General features: G+C 46.2%; 1 protein-coding gene across 3 annotated transcripts in view; it reads left to right on the forward strand.

The window, feature by feature from the left end:
* The window catches only part of LRRC4B (leucine rich repeat containing 4B), a 148,169-nt gene extending 123,376 nt beyond the window's left edge, over window positions 1-24,793 (forward strand). For all 3 annotated transcript variants that reach the window (XM_081884035.1, XM_081884037.1, XM_081884036.1), the window contains exon 2: window positions 21,789-24,793. In XM_081884035.1, the coding sequence (XP_081740161.1) occupies window positions 21,843-23,786 (1,944 nt within the window). In that variant the 5' untranslated portion in view covers window positions 21,789-21,842 and the 3' untranslated portion in view covers window positions 23,787-24,793. The remainder of the gene's footprint in view (window positions 1-21,788) is intronic.
* The last annotated feature ends 1,096 nt before the right edge of the window (window positions 24,794-25,889 follow it).

Raw genomic sequence — 25,889 nt, forward strand, 5'->3', positions numbered from 1 at the left:
ATGGTGTTTGAAATATTAATTCTTTACTGGGGCATTAAGTAAACATATGAGGAGTTTTTTCTCTTTTCTTTCTTTCTTTCTCTGGAAACCTGGCAGTGTGCAATGCCAGGAATGGGGCTTGAATATGTTTTCCTAGAACCACTTAATTGCCTGACAGGGTTTGAACACTTCATTTGGGTCTTGAAGACAGCCTGTTCCGAGGCTCGAATCGTTTAAAATAAAAGATATTGAGTGCTGTGCGGCAGGAAGGCCTTTCTCTGCCTGTGAGACCCTTTGAGATGAATGGGAGCAGGGCGAGGGCACAAGAAGGAAACCCTTCCTGATGGATTATGTGCTTAAACTATGGAGATATAAAATGCATTCATTTAAATAATGAATTGCTACCATCCGTCAACAATTGCCAGGCCAAAGCAAAAAAGATCTTGCAATGGTTTCTGGAGGATACTCAAGCTAGGACATTAGAAAACCATCACACACACACACACACACACACACAATTGATGGCCTGAATATAAGCCGCACCTGGATATAAGCCACACCTTTAAAATTCAAGGGGGGGAAAGAAAAAAATATAATACTCAAATATAAGCCACTTCCTTCAAATTCCGCAGGCACTCACACCCGTTCCATTTTACTGTACATTTGTTTCAGCAGTGATATCTTAAAAGCCAATTTCTGTAAGATTGCAAATTTAGGCCGCACTTTTGCAGTCGGAACTTGGAAAGAAAGTGAGGCTTATATTCAGGCCAATACAGTATATATGTATTTATATATGTATTTATAAAATCTAGGACTGCAACAGTTGGGCTGCGATCCTGCACTCATTCACTATGGAGGAAGCCCTTAGAATACAATGGGATTTGCTACTGAGTAAACACGTGTAGGATTGGTTTGCTGATCCTATAGGCCTACCTAGGAGTAAGTGCCAGGTAGGGCCTTACTCTGCAATTCTATACATGTCATCTTAGATATAAGTCTTATTTACCTCAGCGGGTCTTACTCTTACGTTATTGTGTGCAGCATCACAACCCTTTGGGATCCACTTGTGGCCTAATTTGACTTTTCCAACTTTGCAACGGAAAGCAGAATAATAACCACATCACTGATAAAGAACACATTTATGCACCATTCTGTATACAGACAGTATTTTTGAACAGGATTTAAGCGAGGCATATGCATGGTATATAGAAGTGCATGGCATTTAGAAGCCTGCAGACCCTCCAAGTGTCCCTGTTTTCCAGAATTTACAGATTTACAGAAGCTGACCTGGTTTCTGATTTGATCCTGGAATGCCCTGCTTTTTCTTAGGACGTCCCTATTTTCATTGGAGAAGTGTTGGAGAATATGGTAGAACATCCCTATTTTCATCTGAGAAATATTGGAGGGTATGGAGTTATGCAGCCTTCGAGCCAAGGAGATAACTGTACCAATCTTAGAAGACCTCTGAAGTCAATCATGTATAGGGAAGTTTTAAAAAAATGTTTAATGTTTTATATATGTTTTTATATATGTTGGAAGCCTCCCAGAGTGGCTGGAGCAACCCAGTCAGATGGACGGGGTATGACGACGACAACAACAACAACAACAACAACAACAACAACATGTCCCTATTTTTATCAAAGAAATGTGGGAGGGTATGTAGAGGTGGCAACGTGAGGGCCTTTCTTGGGACCCTTTTCAGGAAGATCCCTATCAGCCTTTGAGATACGTGACCTAGGTACGGCCCAACCATGAGGCGTGGTGAGGCAGCCACCTTAGGCCAGGGAATGAACAGAGCTGTGTGTGCCATGCGGCTTGCCCTGTTCCCTCAAAGTTTGTCTTCTGCCCTCAGAGACAGTGGAGGATGCTGTCTGTGTCAACGTAAGATTCAACTACCAAGCTTTCGAACAAGGAATGGGGTGAGGAGCCATCTTGTCCCTCACCTCGGGCAGCAATATGGCAACTCTAGTTTCTGCCACATGAGGAAGGAGATTCTCCTGCCTGCCCCTGCTTGTGGCGATTGTGTCTCTCCTCTGTCTGTCTGTCTTTAGGTTCCAAAATACATTCAGTTCATGTTTTGTTCTTCTCAGGGGCCGGAGAGGGAGGAACGCTCTTTCTCCGAGAATGAGTCAAGAGGTAAAAAAGTGTTACAGCAATCCAGTGCTCTGGCATTTAATTTGGCGATTAGAATTAATGTGCTAAAGTTAGCTAATAGCATGTTAGCTCTAAGAACTGAAATGCTCTAGTGTATTAAAAACTGCTGTAGAGGGATCGTGTATTGCCAAGGAATATTCCCACCACAACCTTGTTGCTGGCATTGCTTAATGGACACACACACACACACACATTCTCAGCAGTGATGCACTTCTGCCTTTGTGTGCCTCTGTGTGAATGTGTGAAACTATAGAGGGCAGGGGCAAGACATGCCTGCCTTTACTGCTATTTCTGTGTGGAATTTGCCCAGACTTGTAGTTTTAAAGAACTCCAGTTACTCTGGGCTTGGTCTGAGCCATGGCTTACGCCTGTCAACACTTCTCAATGTCAGGGAAATGGCATTTAACAAGAGATGCCAATGAGAATTCAGAGGTATATCTATCATTTTCTCACCTGTCTGTCCCTACTTTGTAAGCTCAAGAAGCAAAACCAATAACCCTTTATAGAGCAGGGATGAGAATGCCTTCTCATGCCCACCAACATTTCTCTGGTGAAAATAGGGTTATCCTATTCAATAGCCAACAACGACAACAGCAACATTTTACTATTTATGCCCTGTCCATCTGAACCGTCACATTTGTCCGATGAAAATAGGGACATCCTAAGGAGAAGCGGGACATTCCAGGATCAAATCAGAAACGGGGATGGCTTCTGTAAATTTGGGACTGTCCTTGGAAAAAAGGGACACTTGGAGGGTCTGCCTTCTCAATCATCGCTGTTATCCTTTCTTAAACGGGTCTGTTGCCACCTCTCTGACAAAGCAAAGCTGAGGCCTTTGCATACCATCCCAGCCCCAGTAGGTCTTGCCCCAATGAGGCAGTTGTGATGACTGAAGTTTCCTGCCATCCCATCGCTCTCTACAGACCCAGCCAGATTGGTAAAGAAAAAGTGTTTTATATGCACAAGTAGATAAATAATGGGAATATACAACCTTTTGACGTTTTTAATATCATTAAACCACCTGTGTGCAAAACTTATCAGCATGTAAGAGCGCTTCGCATGGTGCACCCATCTTTTTTTGTGGGTGGAGGGAGCTCAGATCACACATGCAGAACTTGTGTTTATATGCTGTACATGCATAAGTCTGTGTGCGCAGAGGCCGCAATATGTGGAGATCAGCAAATGGGACAACAGTATTCAGTTGGTTAAGTTGTGGGTGAACATATCAGAAGACACAGCGATTCTTCAAACAGCTCTTGTTTATTCACAGGCCAGAACAGAACTGAACTGAAGGGTTCAGTCTGCCTGCTTATATAGAGCTCCAGTACAACGTAACTGTAACAATTTTCTAAAACTATCCAATCACTGAAGGTCACTTTCGATCCCTTATTTGCATATCTATCTACAGTATCCCCCTGCTGGCCCAGGGTGAGAACTTCAGTACATAACACCGCTAACCCAGAAATAGTACCTCAGGTTAAGAACTTTACCTCAGGATGAGAACAGAAATCGTGTGGCGGCAGCAGGAGGCCCCATTAGCTAAAGTGGTGCTTCAGGTTGAGAACAGTTTCAGGTTAAGAACGGACCTCCGGAACGAATTAAGTACTTAACCCGAGGTACCACTGTGTTGTGTTAGATGGGCAAACGATCTCCCCTTGTATAAAGGAGCTCCCTATTTTCCTAGGTTCCAACTGGCAACCCGCATTCAGGGATCTAGAAGCGGCGGTTGACGATAACAGAATTCATGCGCTCCCAAAGCTGCAGCTCCCAGGCCCCCTCAGGAGAAGTTGTGTCAGTTAGTGCTAAAAACTGATTAAAACCCCCATGTTGCGTATGGATACTCCGCTTGTGATGCTTGGAGAGGCTCAGACCTTGTTCCTCCTTCTCTCCTCAGATGACTGACGAAGTTTGAGAGCCCCCTCGTGCAGTGTGGAGAGCCGAGAAAGGAAATGAAAGGGAATTAATTTAGGATGAACAATAAGATTAGGGAGCAAAATCGGCAGAGAGGTTGAAAGACCCGGGCAGGTTTAGCCTGAAGAAAGGCTCGCTCGGGGAGAGCTGGTGTGATAACAACCATTGAGCAAGATATTCAGCGTATAACCACTCAGGATAAAGGAAGAAGCAAACACGGGTTGTTGTTTTTTTAAAGTTTCATTTTAACAGAAAGGATTATTTAGGTTGCATCTGAGGAAAAGCTCTTTCACTTCCCCAGCGTGTTCAGAGAAATAATACTATAAACGCTGTACAACATCTCTCATGGCGGCCTGCAGAGCTGGAAAGCCCTCAGAGGGGTGCAGTCGTCTCAAGTGGCAAGCGCTTGTGTCGCTATTATCGTGTGTGTGTGGTGGGGGGGACGGGACATCACAGCATAATGCATGCTGTAAACCCATTATGAATGCAACTGTTAAGTTCCTTGATTTTAAAAAATCACTAACAGATAGCACCTCCTCAGGGAAAAGACATTGCCAGTCTCTTAAGAACAGCCAGCCAGCGTGACATAGCAGCTGGTGTTTAGAGGTGGGGAATCGAGGTTCAGAACCCTGCTTAGCTACAAAGCTCGCTAGGCAAGTCAGCATCAAACTAATCTACCTTGTAGGGGTTATTGGGGAGCAAGATGAAAAAAATAAAGTAAAAACCAATGTTTGTGCCAAACTACGGTTTGTCAAACATTTGTGTTACACAAACTGCATTCATGTTGTATGCAGCAGAACAATAAAGACGAATATTTGTAGTTGACCTTGCATCTGATTTTTCCCCCTGACAGTGGAAGCTAAAGCTGTTTTGGCTAAGGCTTAACAAAACTGCTGCAGTTTACTAGTTTTCCCTTCAATATTACTACTTAAAAGGGGCCCTTTGCAGTGGCCTGGCCTAGGGCCTGTGGTTTTCATAATATGGCATTGTTTTGATGACAACGTCGGTGCATTTGTGAAGTGGTGTGCAGAAGAAAATGTTTGAGAATAGCTGGTTTATGCTATTAAGGCATTTGTGGCCAGCCTTTTTGGCAAGAGTACCACCAGTCAAACACAAAGAATTCCATAATTCCATGCTAGGACACCCTACACTCCATATGGTTCTTCTTCCCCCCACCCCTATGGTGATGCTGATGATGCTGATGATGGAATACAACATTCCAATTTTCATCGGAGAAATGTTCAACATCTTTATCAACGACTTGGATGATGGACTCAAGGGCATCCTGATCAAATTTGCAGATGACACCAAACTGGGAGGGGTGGCTAACACCCCAGAGGACAGGATCACACTTCAAAACGAACTTGACATATTAGAGAACTGGGCCAAAACAAACAAGATGAATTTTAACAGGGAGAAATGTAAAGTATTGCACTTGGGCAAAAGAAATGAGAGGCACAAATACAAGATGGCTTGAGAGCAGTACATGTGAAAAGGATCTAGGAGTCTTGGTTGACCACAAACTTGACATGAGCCAACAGTATGACGCGGCAGCTAAAAAAGCCAATGCAATTCTGGGCTGCATCAATAGGAGTATAGCATCTAGATCAAGGGAAGTAATAGTGCCACTGTATTCTGCTCTGGTCAGACCTCACCTGGAGTACTGTGTCCAGTTCTGGGCACCACAGTTCAAGAAGGACACTGACAAACTGGAACGTGTCCAGAGGAGGGCAACCAAAATGGTCAAAGGCCTGGAAAAGATGCCTTATGAGGAATGGCTAAGGGAGCTGGGCATGTTTAGCCTGGAGAAGAGGAGGTTAAGGGGTGATATGATAGCCATGTTCAAATATATAAAAGGATGTCACATAGAGGAGGGAGAAAGGTTGTTTTCTGCTGCTCCAGAGAAGCGGACACGGAGCAATGGATCCAAACTACAAGAAAGAAGATTCCACCTAAACATTAGGAGGAACTTCCTGACAGTAAGACAGTGTTTCCCAACCTTTTTTGGGCGAGGCCAGCTACCGCCACCAGGCTGCTGCCGCTCGCCATGGCAAGCAGGAAGCCCCCCGGGCTCTGGGCGCCGAGAGGATGCCATACGCGGGCAGCGGAGAAGAAGAAGGGCGGTGGGAGAGGGGCAGTTCTCGAGGGGGGAACTCAGCTTCCCAAGATCGCGGGGCTCACCGGACGGTTCTTCCCCGCAGGAACTTCCGCCCTTCCGCAGCTTCAACCGTAGACGTATTAGCATATGATAGGATGAAAGCTGGCCATAGAGAAAAGGCAAAGTTTGGCTGTCTGCAGCCTGGATTCCCGGGTTTCTTTCGACGTTACAGCCCCGTGACGTCAGCGCCACGCAGGCAGCCAGACGGCGAGAGCCCCGCGCTGGGCGGCCTCTCCTCGCCGCCGCCGCCCCGCCTCTCGCCGCCCGACTCGCCCGCCTCCCTCCCACGGCACACCAGGCAACGTTCCGCGGCACACCAGTGTGCCGCGGAACACCGGTTGGGAAACACTGCAGTAAGAGCTGTTTGACAGTGGAATTTGCTGCCAAGGAGTGTGGTGGAGTCTCCTTCTTTGGAGGTCTTTAAGCACGAGGCTTGACAACCATATGTCAGGAGTGCTCTGATGGTGTTTCCTGCTTGGCAGGGGGTTGGACTCGATGGCCCTTGTGGTCTCTTCCAATTCTATGATTCTATGATTCTAGACATGGCCCTGGTCTAGCACTGGGGCAGGGGACCTATGGTCCTGCAAGTGTTGATGGACTGCATCTCCCATCACCCCAGCCCATTGGCCATTCTGACTGGGGCAGACACAGCTTCCCCAACCCTGACCCCATGTGTTGGAGAGCAGGTAGTAACGGCAGGTGGGGCCTTGTCTCTGGTGGCACCTCAAAGGTGATGCACCTTCCCCAGACTTATTTGGCAGGGGCCAGTGATGGATGCAAAAGTGGATGGAGGAATGGCTGAGACTTTCACCTCTGTACAATAGACCACATTGCAGTCACGCATGTCACTCAAGAGATTGACGTGACACGCACAAACCCCTCCATCATTCATCCGGGCACACAAGAGCCATTGTCACAGTGGAAGGACAGAGAGGCTTAGAGGACTTTGTGTGGCCCCTGGAACTGAAGTTTCCCAGGCTTCCTATAGATAACAAGTGAAACCTATTCTCTCTTCCTGAGCTTCAATTGAGTGATGCTACAAACTCCTGTTCTCTATTGCACCTGCTAGACTTTTCTTGTTTCACTTGCATTGTTCACCAACAAGATAGACACTTGCTTTCATATTGACTTTTCTTTCTTGAATTGCGTATGCTTCAACTGTTCCCGTATACTTCCTCATTTTCTGGTACCTGATGTGGTGCATTGCTGTCCCTGTTTTTCCCTGGGTGGGTGGGTGTGTCTTCTCTGTGTGTCTCGCTTGCTGGAGCTGCTGTCGTTCTTTAGGGTTTAGCTCCCTCCCCAGGTTCTCTAGAACTTGAAATCTCAGAGCAGGAAACGAATGTCTCAGGTGCCTATAAATGCGCAGAAACGAACACTTAAGACACCACGTGCGTCGCACTGCCGGCCATTTCACACACTGCAACTGCTAAGGTGTAGTTTGAACTGCTGGTAATCTACTGTATGGTAATTATGTTTTTGGTTTTAGGAGGACTAAAAAACCCCCACAAAAATGTTTAGTAAGACTTTAGCCAAAAGCTGAATGTCTACAGCTCAGTCACAGCTCAATGGTAGAGTGTGTGGTTTGCATGCAAAAGATCAAAGGTTCAGCCCCTGGCATCTCCCAGCGAATAATAATAATAATAATAATAATAATAATAATAATAATAATATTTATATTCTGCCTATCTGGCTTGGTTGCCCAGCCACTCTGCTTGGCTTCCAACAATTTAAAAAACCACAGTAAAACATCAAACATTAAAAACTCCCCTGTATAGGGCTGCCTGCAGATATCTTGTAAAAGTTGTGTACAGTCGTACCTTGGTAGTCGAATGGAATACGTTCCGGAAATCCGTTCTACGTCCGAAGCCAAAGAGCAGCTTCTGATTAGCTGCAGGAAGCTCCTGCAGCCAATCGGAAGCCCTGGGAGCCCTGTTGGACATTTGGCTTCCAAAAGAACATTGGAAAACCGGGTTTCAATCATTCGGGAACCGATCTGTTTGGGAGCCAAGGCATTCGAGATCCAAGGTACGACTGTAGTTCTTTATCTCCTTGACATCTGATGGGATGGCGCTCCACAGGGCGAGGGCCAGTACTAAGAAGGCCCTCTGCCTGGTCCCCTGTGACTTCACTTCTCGCAGAGAGAGAACCACTAGAAGGCCGTCGGAGGTGGACCTCAGTGTCCAGGCTGAACGATGGGGTTAGAGGGACACAGACTGAAACTTTAGGCAGCTGCTGCCAGTCAGTGCAGGCAGTCCTGAGCTAGACTATTTAATTCCAACAGACTTGATAGTTTTTTAATTAGTTGGGGGCAGTTTAATGAAATCTAAAGATCCACAACTTTCTGCTGGATGTGCAGAGATCAGGGTCTTGAACCAGTGAGGATACTGACTTTTGTTGTTATGTACTGAAGTTCTCACCCTGGGCCAGCAGGAGCATACTGTAGATAGTTCAGATCCTGGTTTGTGGCTTCTCATAGGCATCTGGTTGGCCACTATGAAAACAGAATACTGGTCTTGATGCTCCACTGGCCTGATCGTGCAGTTTCTTCTCACGCTTTTATATAGTGACCAAGAGAACAAGGCTGTGCCGCTCAGTGGGTAGAGCGTGAGACTCTAAATCTCAGGGTTGTGAGTTCGAGCCCCACATTGGGCAAAAGATTCCTGCATTGCAGGGGGTTGGACTAGATGACCCTCGAGGTCCCCTTCCAACTCTTACCAGTATGTTTTGCGCCCGCAAAAACCCCTTGCTTGCTTTCCCGGATGCCCCATTGAACTCATTGGGAGGCTTACTTCTGAGTAGACATGTATGGGGTTGCACTGCTCTCTGTGAAAGCTTCTCTTCCTTTTCAAGGTTAGACTCTCTGATTTGCTGTGAAATCACCGAATGTCCTAAGTTAAGCCATTATCACATAACCTCCCCCTCCCATCTGCAGTATAAAGATAACAAAGCTGACCGACTGACCTCGCAGGGCTGTTGTTAGATCATGAATGCGAAGCTCTGTATTATTTCTCTTCTTCATTTTCTTCTTAACATTACCATTCTAAATATACTATCAAACTGACTAACGATTAATTATGAACCATGCTGTGAAGATGGTTTGTATGAGAAAGGAATAAGCACGTCTTCCCAAGAGAGAAGCAAAGTACCAGAGGACTGTTGACGAATTTTAAAAGAGAATTAACTTGTGTTTTTCCAACCCCCCGCCCCCTTTCCTTCTCTCCCTACACAATTCTAACAGCCTGGTGTCCAATTTAGATTCCTGATGGGGACATTGCCTCTTTTTTATGTATAGTGCTGTTAACCTTCTCTGAAGGCTTGGTAGTATGCAGGGCAATAAATAAAAATGAATACATAAATAAAAAAAATGCACTGGATATTGAAGCCCATGATCTGTCTGGGTAGTTTGCAGCTATATTTGAAATTTATCCCTCCTCACCTCTCAGTATGGCACCCCCATTGAGCCACCAACCCCTCCCAAGCTTTGTCTGATTGGCCTTTGACCCTCTGGGCTCCTTTGCAGCCCGCAGATCTTCCTATCTCTCTGTGCGTGTAGTGCAACGGTTTTATATTTTTTTTCCTTTTCACTCACAACATCTTCCATCATTTTCCACATTCCACGACTGACCTTCATTCCATGACTGACTGACTGGGAGCGGCCGCCGAGACCATATAACACCGGTCTTGAAAGACCTACATTGGCTCCCAGTACGTTTCCGAGCACAATTCAAAGTGTTGGTGCTGACCTTTAAAGCCCTAAACGGCCTCGGTCCAGTATATCTGAAGGAGCGTCTCCTCCCCCATCGTTCTGCCCGGACGCTGAGGTCCAGCGCCGAGGGCCTTCTGGCGGTTCCCTCACTGCGAGAGGCCAAGTTACAGGGAACCAGGCAGAGGGCCTTCTCGGTAGTGGTGCCCGCCCTGTGGAACGCCCTCCCATCAGATGTCAAAGCGATAAACATCTACCTGACATTCAGAAGACATCTGAAGGCAGCCCTGTTCAGGGAAGTTTTTAATATGTGACATTTTAGTGTATCTTTCATCTTTGTTGGAAGCCGCCCAGAGTGGCTGGGGAAACCCAGCCAGATGGGTGGGGTACAAATAATAAATTATTATTATTATTATTATTATTATTATTATTATTATTATTATTCCCTTCTTCACATTATTTTCCACATTCCACGACTGACCTTCCCTTCTTCGCTTTGTTACGGAAAAACCTAGGTGTGAAGCTGCTCAGTAACCCAGCTCCTCGTGGGTCCCTGTGGAATAAAAGAAGGAGTGAAGTCCCCAACTGGAGCAAATAGCTGTAGACCAAAATTTATTGCGCAACAGGTTCAAAGAGGAATTTTGAGGATGGGGTGACGAGGACTTTTTAAAGTTTCTATCTTATCCCAGCATACAGTTCATTAAGCATCATCACTACATCATTGCTACGTCATTGCTACATCAGAAAAGGGGAGGGTTATACATGATTAACGTAGGAGGAATGTGAATACAGGATATGTGTTGGGAAGTACATTCTAAGCACCTACTACAAGAGGACAATAGAACTTTGGTTTGCATAGTCTGGCACCTGGGCAAGTCCAGAGGAGTGCCTTTGCCCAGCGATTGACACCTATGAGTACGTTCCTGTGAGTACATGATCTCCCGCTTGAGACCAAGTGGTTTCCAAGTCCTTGGCCAATGAAGCAAATTGGTGATGGAATGAAGGAAACTGGCAAAGGAGTTGATTTTATATGATTTTTAAAGTTGTGGGTTAAACCACAGAGCCTGGGACTTGCCGATCAGAAGGTCGGCGGTTCGAATCCCCGTGACGGGTTGAGCTCCCGTTGCTCGGTCCCTGCTCCTGCCAACCTAGCAGTTTGAAAGCACGTTAGAGTGCAAGTAGATAAATAGGTACCGCTCCGGTGGGAAGGTAAACGGCGTTTCCGTGCGCTGCTCTGGTTTGCCAGAAGCGGCTTAGTCATGCTGGCCACATGACCCAGAATCTGCACGCCAGCTCCCTTGGCCAATAAAGCGCGATGACTCCCTTGGCTCCCTTGGCCAATAAAGCGCTGCATGCTCTGGTTTGAGTGTTTGGCCAATAAAGCACCGCAACCCCAGAGTCAGCCACGACTGGACCTAATGGTCAGGGGTCCCTTTACCTTTTTAACTTCCCTGAGCTGTCAAGTGCGAACAGGTGACTTCTATGGATGCTCAGCCTACTCCCCCAAGTTTTAACTGCTGATGGACAACTTTGTGGCCTCTGCTTTCTCTTCTCCCAGGTTTTATTTATGCTATTTGGACTTGACAGCACCTCACACAGAGGACTTCTCCAAATGGGAGACTGTCCCCTGACAGCTCTTCAAAAGAGGGCTGCCCTCTGTAAAACAGGACACATGGACACTCTGCTCCGACACACAAATGCCTGTCTCGTCATTCCTCTCCCATCTACCCCCTTTCATCTGAGCTGTGTGATTTGGACCCTAGCGCCCTTATCTGCCTCCATGCTTGACCCTGCAGCTGTCTGCCAGCCCAGTCCTTGATTATATCTGCTTTTCAGCAGCTGTGTGTGTGTGCATTTCACTAGCAGCCAGACATTTTGTTGTTGTTTAGTCATTTAGTCGTGTCTGACTCTTCGTGACCCCATGGACCAGAGCACGCCAGGCATTTCTGTCTTCCACTGCCTCCCGCAGTTTGGTCAAACTCATGTTGGTAGCTTCGAGAACACTGTCCAACCATCTCGTCCTCTGTTGTCCCCTTCTCCTTGTGCCCTCCATCTTTCCCAACATCAGGGTCTTTTCCAGGGAGTCTTCTCTTCTCATGAGGTGGCCAAAGTATTGGAGCCTCAGCTTCACTATCTGTCCTGCCAGTGAGCACTCAGGGCTGATTTCCTTCAGAATGGATTGGTTTGATCTTCTTGCAGTCCATGGGACTCTCAAGAGTCTCCTCCGGCACCATAATTCATAAGCATCAATTCTTTGGTGATCAGCCTTCTTTATGGTCCAGCTCTCACTTCCATACATCACTACTGGGAAAACCATAGCTTTAATTATACGGACGTTTGTTGGCAAAGTGATGTCTCTGCTTTTTAAGAAGCTGTCTAGGTTTGTCATTGCTTTTCTCCCAAGAAGCAGGCGTCTTTTAATTTCGTGGCTGCTGTCACCATCTGCAGTGATCATGGAGCCCAAGAAAATAAAATCTCTCACTGCCTCCATTCCTTCCCCTTCTATTTGCCAGGAGGTGATGGGACCAGCAGCCAGACATATACTGATACAAATATAAAGTGCAAATACTCATGAAACACAGTTATAAGTGAAGTCCACTCCATTGCATTTCTGTCTCTCTCCCTCTCCCTCCCCCCCTCTTTTTACCACTAATCCATAATCTCAGTTGCCTGGCTCATCCCCGTTAAGTGCCTGGACACTCAACAGATTTTTTTTTTTAAATCCTATTTTGATCATTCTAATCCTATCAGTCCTGCAGAGGGAAATCATCTTCCATTCTTTACCCTCTCCTTCCCCTGGCCACACTCTAGGCTTCCCAGATCTGCATTGAGTTGTATCCCATCTCATGCAAGGACTGTGATTGTTAGATGGCTCGGAATCCAGGGGCTGGGCATTTTTCATGAATGTGATCTGTGAAAAATGTGCCCCCCCCCTTCTTAGGACCTTCCCATTCAGGTTTTTGTTTTATTTCTGTTTTTTAAAAAGATCAAGTTTCTAGAACTCAGTATTGTGGGGGAACTCCCCCCTCCTCGAAAGGAAAAAAAAAGGATGGTACGTTTCTGCTTAAGTACCCACTCCATCCAAGTACAGTGGTACCTTGGTTCTCAAACCTAATTATTATTATTATTATTATTATTATTATTATTATTATTATTAATGCCACAGATGCAGTCGGTTGTTTTGCCAGGTTGCACACTAGCAGGCCTTTGAGCTATTACCCAGAAACCTGATACATAATAATGACAAATCTACAAGCCTGAAATCTGTTCACACTTGCTCCAGATAGTAATGGGCAACAAGCAAAGGTTTGGCGTTCTGTGGCATTAAGGCAGACACTGCATGGCTTTTGATACAGTGGAATTTGGTTCAGCATCCTGCACCAGCAGCTTTAGGCAGGCTCTGAATATATAGCCTCCAACATTACTCCGATGAAAACGGACATCCGGTTCCATAATAATAATAATATTTATACCCTGCCCATCTGACATTGTTGCCCAGCCGCTCTGGGCAGCTTCCAGCATTTTTGTTGGAAACATATGTTGGAAACATGTTTTATGATATCTTCATATAATACAACATCGAACATTTTAAAACTTCCCTATACAGGGCTGCTTTCAGTCATCTTCTAAAGGTTGTCTAGTTCAGTGTTTTTCAACCACTGTTCCGCGGCACACTAGTGTGCCGCAAGATGTTGCCTGGTGTGCCGTGGGAAAAATTGAAAAATTCGAAAATAAAGTATTTTATAATTTTTCATATTTCTGTTTACTTACTATTCCATAATAAAGTAATTATAAAATACTTTCTTTGTGTTTATTTGATTCCTATTCAAGAGAATTACTTTATATATAGTCAATATAGGCACAGAGTTAAATTTTTTAACATTTTCTAATGGTGGTGTGCCTCGTTATTTTTTTCATGAAACAAGTGTGCCTTTGCCCAAAAAAGGTCGAAAAACACTGGCCTAGTTACTTATCTCCTTGTCTGGGGGATCACATAACTCCATACCTTCCAATATTTCTCCAATGAAAATAGGAATGTCCTAAGGAAAAGCCGAACTTTCCAGGGTCAGATCAGAAACTGGGACGGCTTCTGTAAATCCTGGACTGTCCCTGGAAAATAGAGACACTGGGGGGGGGGTGTCTGTGAATATGCTGCAACATTCCTAATGGTTTGCCCCATTGAGAAACTCAGCAAAGGCTAAAACAAATACTTGGAAAGGTTCAGTCAAGTCCCTATTTTCATAGGAGAAATGTTGGAGGGTATGAAGTAGGGTTTCCAGTTTTGCCATTCCAAGTTTTCAACAAAGGTTGGTTTGAAGATTTATCATCGTTATCCTACTCTGGAACTTGTGTTCGGCATCTAGTTGGCCACTTTGACAACAGGAGACTGGACTAGATGCTTTTGTCCTGTTCTTGTCATCATCATCAGAGTTCATTTCTTTCCAGTCATAGGCTGAAATTCAGGGACAGTGAACCTATGGTCTTGTAGTTGTTGCTGAACTACATGCTAGCTGGAGCAGATGGGAGTTAAAAAGCTTCCAGTTCTTCACAGTTCCCCACCCATGCTAAAATCCTTATTTTCCTCCTGTTTTCTTCAGCCTCCACCTCTTTTCTCTTTCGTCTCCCCTGCGATGAATTCATTTTAGATAGCACATTCCTTAAGGCAGGATGCTGTGCTGTTTGTTAAGGAGCAATGCACATTGATGGTGCAATATCGATAATGACCAGCATAAACAGGGCACTGCCATAATCTTAAAAAAGATAATCTGCCATCCACACAGATCAAGGTTGCATAAAAAAAGAGAGTCTTCAAATCCCCGTTGAGCCAAATGATAATCAAGCGCATGGGTGTTAACATGGTTTAATTGCATTTTAGCCAGTGCTTAAGCGATGGTTGCGACCTTTAGCGTGACCTTCTTGCAATCATTTGCAAGTCAAATAAATAAATAAACCTGTCTTCTTCGTAGGTCAGGCCAGTTCTACAAGAGCCGTTTCAAAATTGAAATTCAGAGTTACAAATCCGACTGTGAGGTTTCCTCTCAAATTTAAGTGTTTTAACAGTGCAGTTCTTTGTGTGTGTGTCTACCCAGGAGTAAACCCTTCTGAGTTCAGTGGGGTTACTCCCAGGTATGTGCATCTTGGGTTGAAGCCTTTCGGCTTGCTGGCATCCTTGGTTTGCACAGATGGCAAATTTGAAATCGGGGAAAGCTTCCAGCAATCAAATGCAGAATTACCATTGTGTGTCAAAGATAAAGTGCTGAGCATCACCGAACGTTCATTATAGAGTGCCGCGAAACGCTAAATGCTGTTTCGTGCTGGTGGCCAACTACTGTCAAATATCAGCTGTCACGGCATCCCGTCTTGAACTCAGATGTATCAAATATCAAAGATTGGAATCAAATACTGGTTGGGTATCAGAGCAAGGTCAGCTCTTAGTTGACAGGAGAAGATCTGGAGAATCTGCTGCATCAAAACCCATAGAGGAGAAACGTTTGGGAGCAAGTTAGGTTCAGCACTATTTTTAGCTAATTATACTTTATCAGGGGCCTCAGTGAACTCTGAGGCTTACTTAAACACTCTGGTATAATCCCTTCTCTTGCATTCCAATGGCCTTTACAGAAAGTGGTCACCAGTATTCCAGTCATGGCGTTCGAAGGAGCATAATTGCCTGCCACCCTCCCTCCCTCGTTCCCTCCCTCCTTGTTTATTCATCCAAAAACACCCCCCTCTTGCTTTTTCTGCAGATCCTGACCTAACCTCGGCTTCCTGTACTTGCTCCAGGTCTCATTAACAAAAGATGTATTCTCTGCTCTTGAATGTTTCAACTTTGCCCTCTCCTTCCTTTTCTCCAATGCCCAGCAGTGTCCAGGAATGTAATTGCTTGTCCGGACTGCCGGACTGCAGAGTAGCCTTATTGAGGTTGACAGCACAACCTCATTTTCACCCCACTCGACCCACCCCCCCTCCAATTCTTCTTGCATTCCAGCCAGTTTTAATGTCCTTTCCAGGCGACGTCTAATGGATGAATGGCTATTCATTGCAATTGTTGCTCAGGAGCCCTGTTAACTAAAGCTGCAAGCTTTGGATAGTAGATTAATCAACTGAAGCTGAGTTGATTAACTGGTGGGAGGTCATATTTTTTAAAGTATGGGGCTGAAAGTGAAAGGAACACATTAAAAAAATGTGTTTCAGGGTATCGCGGTTCCAGCGGGTAGCAAAAAATAGAAAAGGTGTCTTACATTCTAACACTGAAAATTTCAGATAACCTTTTACCCTTTCAAGATAGGGCATAGCTTTATTGGGCAGTGGGGAGGCAGGTTGTACTGCTACCACTAGTTTTATTACCTAATTTGGTATCTTTCTTTTTTAACATATTGCACACACCTACAATAATTTCAAGAACAAGTGGCAACTTATGCTTGCTAACTGATGCACAAAACAACAACAAACCTCTGGTTACATGAAACATATTCAACAAACACACAAGACGTAACCGGCTGTCTGTTTGAAAAAATAATATATACTATTCATTGTATAGAATTGTAGATTTCAACAGAAGTAGCTCATAAAGTTCAACGAAAAAAGGAGAAGACCCAGTGGATCAGTTCATTCTCTAATCAGTTTATGCATAAGGTCCATATTATGTGAAAATGTCTATTCCACCTGTCAGTTCAGTGAGTCCAACAATCCACAAGAAAGGTTGTTACACTTCCACAGAATCCTTTCACAGAGCCTAAGACAAGGATTTCCGGAATATTAGCCTTGTTTCACCGAGCTGGGCTCCACCAACCTCAGCCCTGCTGGGCCTCTTCTGGCAGGGGAAATAGGGACATTCCAGGATCAAATCAGAAGCCGGGATGGATTTCGTTAATTCTGGGGCTGTCCCTGGGAAATCGGGGACATTTGGAGGGTATGGTGCTTCTATGAGAATATACCCAAGTGCTAGCATCTTCTTCAGAGGCCTTTTCCTGAGACTCACCTTCAGAGGTAGAATCATACGATTGTAGAATAATAATAATAATAATAATAATAATTTATTTATAATATTATTTATTTATATTATTTATTTCCCCAGCCACTCTGGGCGGCTTCCCAAAAAGTATAAAAAATACATGAAAACACCAGTCACTAAAAGCTTCCCTAAACAGGGTTGCCTTCAGATGTCTTCTAAAAGTCAGATAGTTGTTTATTTCCTTGACATCTGATGGGAGGGCATTCCACAGGGCGGGCACCACCACCAAGAAGGCCCTTTGCCCGGTTCCCTGTAACTTGGCTTCTTGCAGTAAGGGAACCGCTAGAAGACCCTCGACACTGGACCTCAGTGTCCGGGCAGAACGATGGGGGTGGAGTTGGTCATCTGCAATGCAGGAAGTGAGGTGGCGGAAGAAGTAACTAGGGAAAGAGGATTGTCAGTGGTGCAGTTCCATTGATGGAGCACTCTTTCTGGGGTGCAGCAAGGGGTCTGTGTGGCGTCCTGTTTGCTAAGTTATAGGCACAAGGTCAATATCTTTATTTATTGTCTGTGCATGTGTGATTTCGATGTAATCTTCTAAGTAAATCTAATATATGTTGGGCTGTTAGCCACCCTAAGTATTTTAATATTTTTGCTGCAGCGTGTTGCTTTTGAATTTTGCTTTGCATTGAGCTGTCATGTTTTAATTTGATGTTTTAGTCTTTCTTTCTTTTTAACTGCACACCAGTTTGCACATTTTCATCGAAAATGGGAGAAGGGGGCTATAAATTACTGAAATAATTTGCGTCTCATTTCATTTATCTCACACTTCTTTTGGTGTTTCAGAACGATGTCCGCTCTGGGTTTTTGCTAATACACACGTGTTTACATTTACTTGATTAATCAATCAAAAGGCAGGCGGTCAGCTTTGTTTTTCAACGGTTTAAAAATATTTATATCCAGCCTCTTCACAAGGTGAGCAACAGGCTGGATACAGACGGTTAGGTTGATTGAGCTAAGGCCCCATTGAAAATCAAGTTAGCAGTGACCACTGGGGGGTGCAGGGGGGGCCGGCTGCACCAAGCACAACATCTGAGGGGGCACCACTAATCTAGTGGAAGAGACTCGAGTGCTAAAATCCACAGGTTAGGGGGCGCAAATTACTTGCCTTGCCCTGGGTGCTGACAACCCACGCTACGCCACTGGCAGTGACTTGATTACAATGGGAACTGAGTGCAAGTAACACAGGTTTGTATCCAGTAAATTAATGGGCATGACTAACATAAGTCTATTGATTTTAGTGAGTCTACTCGGAGTATGACATAGTTGGATCCATTGCCATAAAACAAAGCAATCACCAATAAAATATAGCCAAAGCAGCCAGCAGATTAAAATAGCACAAATCACATTAAAACCCTTTTAAAACCTAGTGAAATCATGGGGGGTTTATTTGGTGTCTAAAGCAATGCTAGGCTGAAGTCTTTGATTGAGCTTTTTCCTGCACTTTTGGAAGCGGGGACCATACCCTCCAACATTTCTCCGATGAAAATACAGACGTCCTACTCCATAATAACAATAATTTAATTATTTGTACCCCGCCCATCTGTCTGGGTGCCCCAGCCACTCTGGGCGGCTTCCAACAGATATAAAAACATAATAAAATATCAAACATTTTAAAAAAACTTTCCAATACAGGGCTGCCTTCAGATGTTTCCTAAAGGTTGTCTGGTTACTTATCTCCTTGGCTCGGGGGTCACGTAACTCCATACCCTCCAACATTTTTCCGATGAAAATAGGGATGTCCCAAGGAAAAGCAGGACTGTATTTTAATATTTGCTTGGAAGCCGCCCAGAGTGTCTGGGGAAGCCCAGACAGATGGGCAGGGTATTATTTATTTATTTATTTATTTATTTATTTATTTATTAATTATTATTATTATTCCGGGGGTGGGGCTTTATAGAGGAGGTGGCTGAGGGTTCCCTGACCGTTTAAGCCACTGCTCCAAGTAGTGGTTTAAGATGCTCCAGACATCCTAACTCTCACTCAGGTTGAAAATGTGGCCGGAATTCCCACAGACAGTGGCGTAACGTGGGGGTGCAGGGGGGGCCGGCCGCACCAGGCACAACATCTGGGGGGGGGCGCACTCGCACTAGTGGAAGAGACTCGAGTGCTAAAATCCATGGGTTAGGGGGCACAAATTACTTGCCTTGCCCCGGGTGCTGACAACCCACGCTATGCCACTGCACACAGAAACTAGGCTACGGAATGACACAACATTGCTTTTATGCATCGGTGGTAACCAATAAAAACTGCAGCATGCAGAGTTAACTGAGAAAGAAATTATGTCTGGGGCTGCAGTATCTGATGCCATAATGTCCACTTTACAGCTTTGCCAATGTGGCTGGCTATTCCCTTGGTACCTGGGCATAGCCAGTAGAGTACAGATAATCTACTAATCTGGTTCCTATGCCACTCTTTTGCTAGAGTGAGTAGAAATAAATTGACATAAACATAGATGCCTGTTATTATTTTTCTTCCACAGCTGACAACTAGCCAAGTTGTTGGTGTTAAATGAAATAAGAATCTGAGCATCCATTTTTTTTCACTGCTTGAGGGCAATGTCAATCCAAACGTGGTTGTGTTTGGGGAGGCAATGCTCTCCTGCAGTGTGCAAGGAATTATAAAGTACACTGCATTTCAGAAGGTGATGTTACCCTGTTTTTCTTCCTGATGTGAAACATGTTTACTTAGAAATAAGCTCCACTGAGTTCAATGGGACTTACGTCTTGAAAACTAAGCCTTAGGAATGAAGCTTTTGCAAAAAGCTTTCAAAACTGTACTAAGATAAAAAGATGAACACAAATCTTTGCAATGCACCAGCTTTTGTGTAGAACACCAGAAATAAGTCACATGGCACAGCATTCTTGGGATGGTGATGCTTTAGAATTGAAGAGGAGGGACTGCAACCTTACTTTTCCATTATATGAAACACACAAACACAAGTGTTCAGATACTTGAACATAGAAAATTAGCATGTCAAGGTCTTAGCTTTGACATCTAATGTTCTAAGCTTTTATTCTGCAGGGAGTCATACAACTATTCATTTGCGTGGTGAGATCCCGCCTCCCACCAATAGAAATAAAGACACAGGACACAGTAATTTAGGTTAATGGGCTAAAATTAGGCCACAACTTTATTGGTTACAGGTGATGAGCGGTATTGGCTTAGGCATTGGTCCTATCGACTATCTGGCTTCAGCCTGATTGCTTGAAGACCGGGAAGGGTTAACACCAGCAGGGAGAGCCCTGCTGATGCACATAAACTAGGGACTCCCCAGGGGTCACCTCTCGGGGGCGTGCTTTAGGCCCTGACCTCCATAGGCTTCAGACGAGGCCGCGCACCCCGGAATCCTTTACTGGACTACGCTTCAATATTTGGGGGAGGTGATGGCGCTCCCCCCCCCATAGAATCATAGAATCATAGAGTTGGAAGAGACCACAAGGGCCATCGAGTCCAACCCCCTGCCAAGCAGGAAACACCATCAGAGCACTCCTGACATATGGTTGTCAAGCCTCTGCTTAAAGACCTCCAAGGAAGGAGACTCCACCACACTCCTTGGCAGCAAATTCCACTGTCGAACAGCTCTTACTGTCAGGAAGTTCTTCCTAATGTTTAGGTGGAATCTAATACATACATCTACATAACAATACCCATACCAATGCCTAACCGCCAAAGCCGAGAAAGTTATGACAATTTGCTACAAGGCAGGCGAAAAACCAAATGGCTGGTGCCAATTTGCCAAGTGGCCATAGCAAGGTCAAAAGAGGAACCTTGAAGGGCGGGTAGGTGGGAAACAAACGCAGCTGAATGGCCAAAGAGGGAGATTCCCAGCCACGCTTGCCTTCAATGAGGCAAGCCACACACCCCGGGCCAGCCGATTGGCTGGCCCGGGAATGACGCGGCGAGGATTTCCCAGATCGCGCCGGGCTGGAAGCCAGCCTCCGCGCGTGTGTTGGGCCGTGATGCCCATAACACCACGTCCTCCCAAGGTTGGAAGTGGCTTTGTACAACTCTCCCTCTGTATTCTGAAGCAATACAGTCTTGTGATTCTCAGATGAATGGTAGCATAGATGATGGTGGTGGTGGTGGTGGTGATGATGATGATGATGATGATGATGACGATGACGACGACAACGATGATGATAATAATAATAATAATAGGTGTGGGTGGTAAAATCTCAGGCCCCTAACAACTTGACCAGAGAGAGAGACTTGGCCATTACTGATAGCATGGAAGCCAAGGCAACTTTTTCTGAAACCCAACACCATCACTTACAGACACCGCTCTTTAACCTCTGGCAGCTCAAATTCTGGAATGCCTCTGTTTTGACTAGATTCACTTGAGCAGATATTTCCATGCCTCTCTCTCACCCAAAATAGTTCTCCCTGAGAGAGAATGTAGAGACAGAGCAGAAGGAGTATGAACTCCCTCCTATCAGATGTCAAGGAAATAAACAACTCTCTGTCTTTTAGAAGACATCTGAAGGCAGCCCTGTTTAGGGAAGTTTTTAATGTTTGATGTTCTATTGCTTTATGAAGATGATGATGATGTTGGGAGCTGCCCAGATGGGTGGGGTATAATTTATTTATTTATTTATTTATTTATTATTATTATTATTATTATTATTATTATTATTATTATTATTATTATTATTACAAGTATGCAGCCGTCACCAGACCTTGCGCTAGTGATTTACATGTGTCCACAATACATTCTGCAAAGGAGAACTTCCCTATGTCTATCTCCAACCAACAGCAAATGCATTTTACTGGGGCCAGTATTACTGTTTTTTCTGATTGCTATCATGCTCCCAAAACCCCAGTTATCAGATTCCTGGCTGATTTCTCTTTCTTTTGTTTCTCACCCCCAGTTTCTAAAGACCTGAGCACCCACCCTGCTCTTCACTGAAGCATGAACATTGGACATGGCCACCCGCCGCTGCACTCGGAAGCCTTCGCTGGTGCCTGGAGTCTCTAGGATGGTTTGGAAGCACCTGGTCCTCTTCTTCCTCTGGCTGCCATCGCTCGTTTGGGGCGGAGCCTCCCCCACCTCCTGCCCGGCTGCTTGTTCTTGCAGCAACCAGGCCAGCCGGGTCATCTGTACACGCCGGGAGCTGGTGGAGGTGCCTGAGAGCATTTCCATCAACACGCGGTACCTCAACCTGCAGGAGAACAACATCCAGGTCATAAAGACGGACACTTTCAAGCACCTCCGTCACCTCGAGATTTTGCAGCTCAGCAAGAACCTCATCCGCAAGATTGAGGTGGGAGCCTTCAATGGCTTGCCCAACCTCAACACGCTGGAGCTTTTTGACAACCGGCTGACCACTGTCCCCACACAAGCCTTTGAGTACCTCTCCAAGTTGCGGGAGCTGTGGCTGAGGAACAACCCCATCGAAAGCATCCCTTCCTATGCCTTCAACCGAGTCCCTTCCTTGCGCCGACTGGACCTCGGAGAGCTCAAGAAGCTGGAGTACATCTCAGAGGCAGCTTTCGAAGGCTTGGTCAACCTGCGCTACCTGAACCTGGGCATGTGCAATCTCAAGGACATCCCTAACTTGACAGCCTTAGTGCGGCTGGAGGAACTGGAGCTCTCTGGGAATCGCTTGGACATGATCCGGCCAGGCTCCTTCCAGGGGCTGACCAGCCTCCGCAAATTGTGGTTGATGCACGCCCAGGTGGCTACCATCGAACGCAACGCCTTCGATGACCTCAAGTCCTTGGAGGAGCTCAACCTCTCCCACAATAACTTGATGTCGTTGCCGCACGATCTCTTCACCCCCTTGCACCGCCTGGAGCGCGTCCACCTCAACCACAACCCTTGGCACTGCAACTGCGACGTGTTGTGGCTCAGCTGGTGGCTCAAGGAGACGGTGCCCAACAACACCACCTGCTGCGCCCGGTGCCACGCCCCACCCAACCTCAAAGGGCGCTACATCGGAGAGCTGGATCAAAGCCATTTCACCTGCTACGCCCCAGTTATAGTGGAGCCTCCCACTGACCTTAATGTGACTGAGGGGATGGCGGCTGAGCTGAAATGCCGGACGGGGACCTCCATGACGTCGGTCAACTGGCTGACGCCCAACGGCACGCTGATGACGCATGGTTCCTACCGGGTGCGCATCTCAGTCCTCCACGATGGCACGCTCAACTTCACCAATGTGACCGTCCAGGATACAGGGCAGTACACCTGCATGGTGACTAATTCGGCAGGCAACACCACGGCTTCGGCCACACTCAATGTCTCAGCGGTGGACCCAGCCACTACAGGTTACACCTACTTCACAACGGTGACCGTGGAGACCATGGACCCGGGCCAAGAAGAATCCGTTCCCACGAAGAAGGAACCTGGGCCGACGCCGTCTCAGGGCTGGGGCATGACTTATTCCACCACCTCGCTGACCCCTCGCAGCACCCGCAGCACGGAGAAGCCATTCACCATCCCCATCACCGACGTCACCGAGAGCGGCATGAAGGACCTGGACGACGTCATGAAGACCACCAAGATCATCATCGGCTGCTTCGTGGCCATCACCTTCATGGCTGCCGTGATGCTCATCGTCTTCTACAAGCTCCGCAAGCAGCACCAGCTTCACAAGCACCATGGCCCCACGCGCACCATCGAGATCATCAACGTCGAGGACGAGCTGCCTGCCTCGGCCGGGGCGCCCGGCGACAGCCACCTGGCTCTGCCTGCCATCGAGCACGACCACCTCAACCACTACGCCGCTTTCAAGGCCCACTACAACAACAACAGCGGCGGCGGACCCCTCACCTGCGGCTCCAAGAACCCCATGCTCAATTCCATCCACGAACCTCTATTGTTCAAGAGCAGCTCGAAAGAGAATGTCCAAGAGACACAGATATGACGGCCAACAGACCCAGGCAGCGGGGAATTCTTGTGTGGTGGGCGGGTGCAAGTGGATTCGTACATGCGGTGGGGGGGAAGTTGAGGAACGGCTCCTCCGTGCCCTCCCCCCACAAACAAACAAACAAACATCAGCAGATCTTTCCACCACCGTGGCAGATCTTGGATGCTGAACCCTCGCCCGAGTGGACACCTTTGATTCTCACCACTTTAGCCTTTTCAGTTCTCTTATTTTCCTTTTGCAGAACAAGGTACTACGCTCGCCCTCAGCCTGACCATTTCCCCCCCTTTCCTTTCTCCACCCCCCCACCTCACTTTTCTTCTTTTTTCTACCGATCTCCCTCTGCATTGGAGACTTCTTCTTTTTCTTTCTTTTTATACAGATGGGGCTGTTTCTGTATCCAACTACCTGCTGTATTACTTTAATAATTTTTTTTAAAAAAACAAAAGAGGAAGGAAGAAAACAAACAACAACAAAATAAGGAAAGATCGCTGTCCGGTTTGTTTTCCTTTTTGACGTCATGGGAATAAACTTTAGGAAAGGAAAATAAAAACCAAGGGAAATGGGAGAGGGAAGAAGAAGAAGATGATGAAAAAGAAGAAAGAAATCTTATTTTGATCCGCTTTCCGTCAAAATTCTATTTTCATCCAAATGGGATATACAAACTAAATAAATTAAGTAAAGAGACGAAAGGTCATGGTGGTGCCAGGGTCCCCCCCCCCACCTTTGGAGCAGGCGGGGATGCCAGGCGCACAGGGTTCGGGGGGAATTTTTTATGACTAGTATTATTACTATGGGATGGCAGGCATGGCCGGTGTGCCCCCCAGAGACACAGGGGCGTGGAGGTATTTTTTAATTTGTAATAATCTGGGGGTGGGAATGAGGGGTTTGGTGGGGGGCTGCACTTCCGGCCACACACACACAAAAAAAAACAAGGCCTGTCGATTCCCTTGGCATTTTGGGGTCTGGTCTGAGTTTCCTATTTTAATAAAATCCATAAAGATGTTTCCAACCCTCCCTAGGGTGCTTCTTTTGGGATGGGGGCAAATGAGTGTGCCGCTTGTGTCGTGAGGCCGCTGTGGCTCAGGGCCAACAGAGTCTCACGTGCGCCAGGTTTCTTGAGGGATCGCCATGGCGATGACGTCAGCAGGCTGCAACATGCATTATCTCGCAAAGAACACCCCTGTGGCTGTACCATACACTGTATACATGGCTGGACCTCATACCTTGGACAGGGAGGGCAGTCTAGGAGTTGGCACTGATATCGTTGCTCCATAGGGAGAGAAATGTGGCCTTTGCTAGTGTATCTCCTTTTTTTACATGGAATCCCAAGAACGGAGCCTGCTATTTTTATTTTTAAAAACCCTAGCATGTGGTTCTGTTGTTTGCTAATTTATATAGCACCATTGATGAGTATGGTGCTGTTATTATTTGTAGGGACGCGGGTGGTGCTGTGGTCTAAACCACTGAGCCTCTTGGGCTTGCTGATCGGAAGGTCGGCAGTTCGAATCCCCACAAAGCAGTGAGCTCCCGTTGCTCTGTCCCAGCTCCTGCCAACCTAGCAGTTTGAAAGCACACCAGTGCAAGTAGCTAAATAGGTACCGCTGCGGTGGGAAGATAAAGAGTGGCTGAGAAACTAAGAGACCTGATGGATCCTTCTACCCATCCCTAACCATTGACTATCCTGGCTGGGGCTGACAGGAGTCTGACAACATTGGGAAGGGCACAAGTTCCTCATTCCTGCTAAATTATTTGTCTCTCTGTGTGGCCCTGCCATTGATTTGTACTGGAGGTGAAAGCTAGTGCGGAAGTTCTCTACTTCTAAATGTACAGAGACGCTCGTGGCGCTGTGGTCTAAATCACTGAGCCTCTTGGGCTTGTCAATTGGAAGGTCGGTGGTTCGAATCCCTGCGATGGGGTGAGCTCCCGTTTCTCTGTCCCAGCTCCTGCCAACCTTGCAGACACCAGTGCAAGTAGATAAACAGGTACTGCTGTGGTGGGAAGGTAAACAGAATTTCTGTGCACTCTGGTTTCCATCATAGTGTTCCATTGTGTCAGAAGCAGTTTAGTCCTGCTGGCCACATGACCCGGAAAGCTGTCTGT

Source organism: Podarcis melisellensis (genome assembly GCF_964234715.1).
Source record: "Podarcis melisellensis genome assembly, chromosome: 13".
Lineage (NCBI taxonomy): Eukaryota > Metazoa > Chordata > Lepidosauria > Squamata > Lacertidae > Podarcis > Podarcis melisellensis.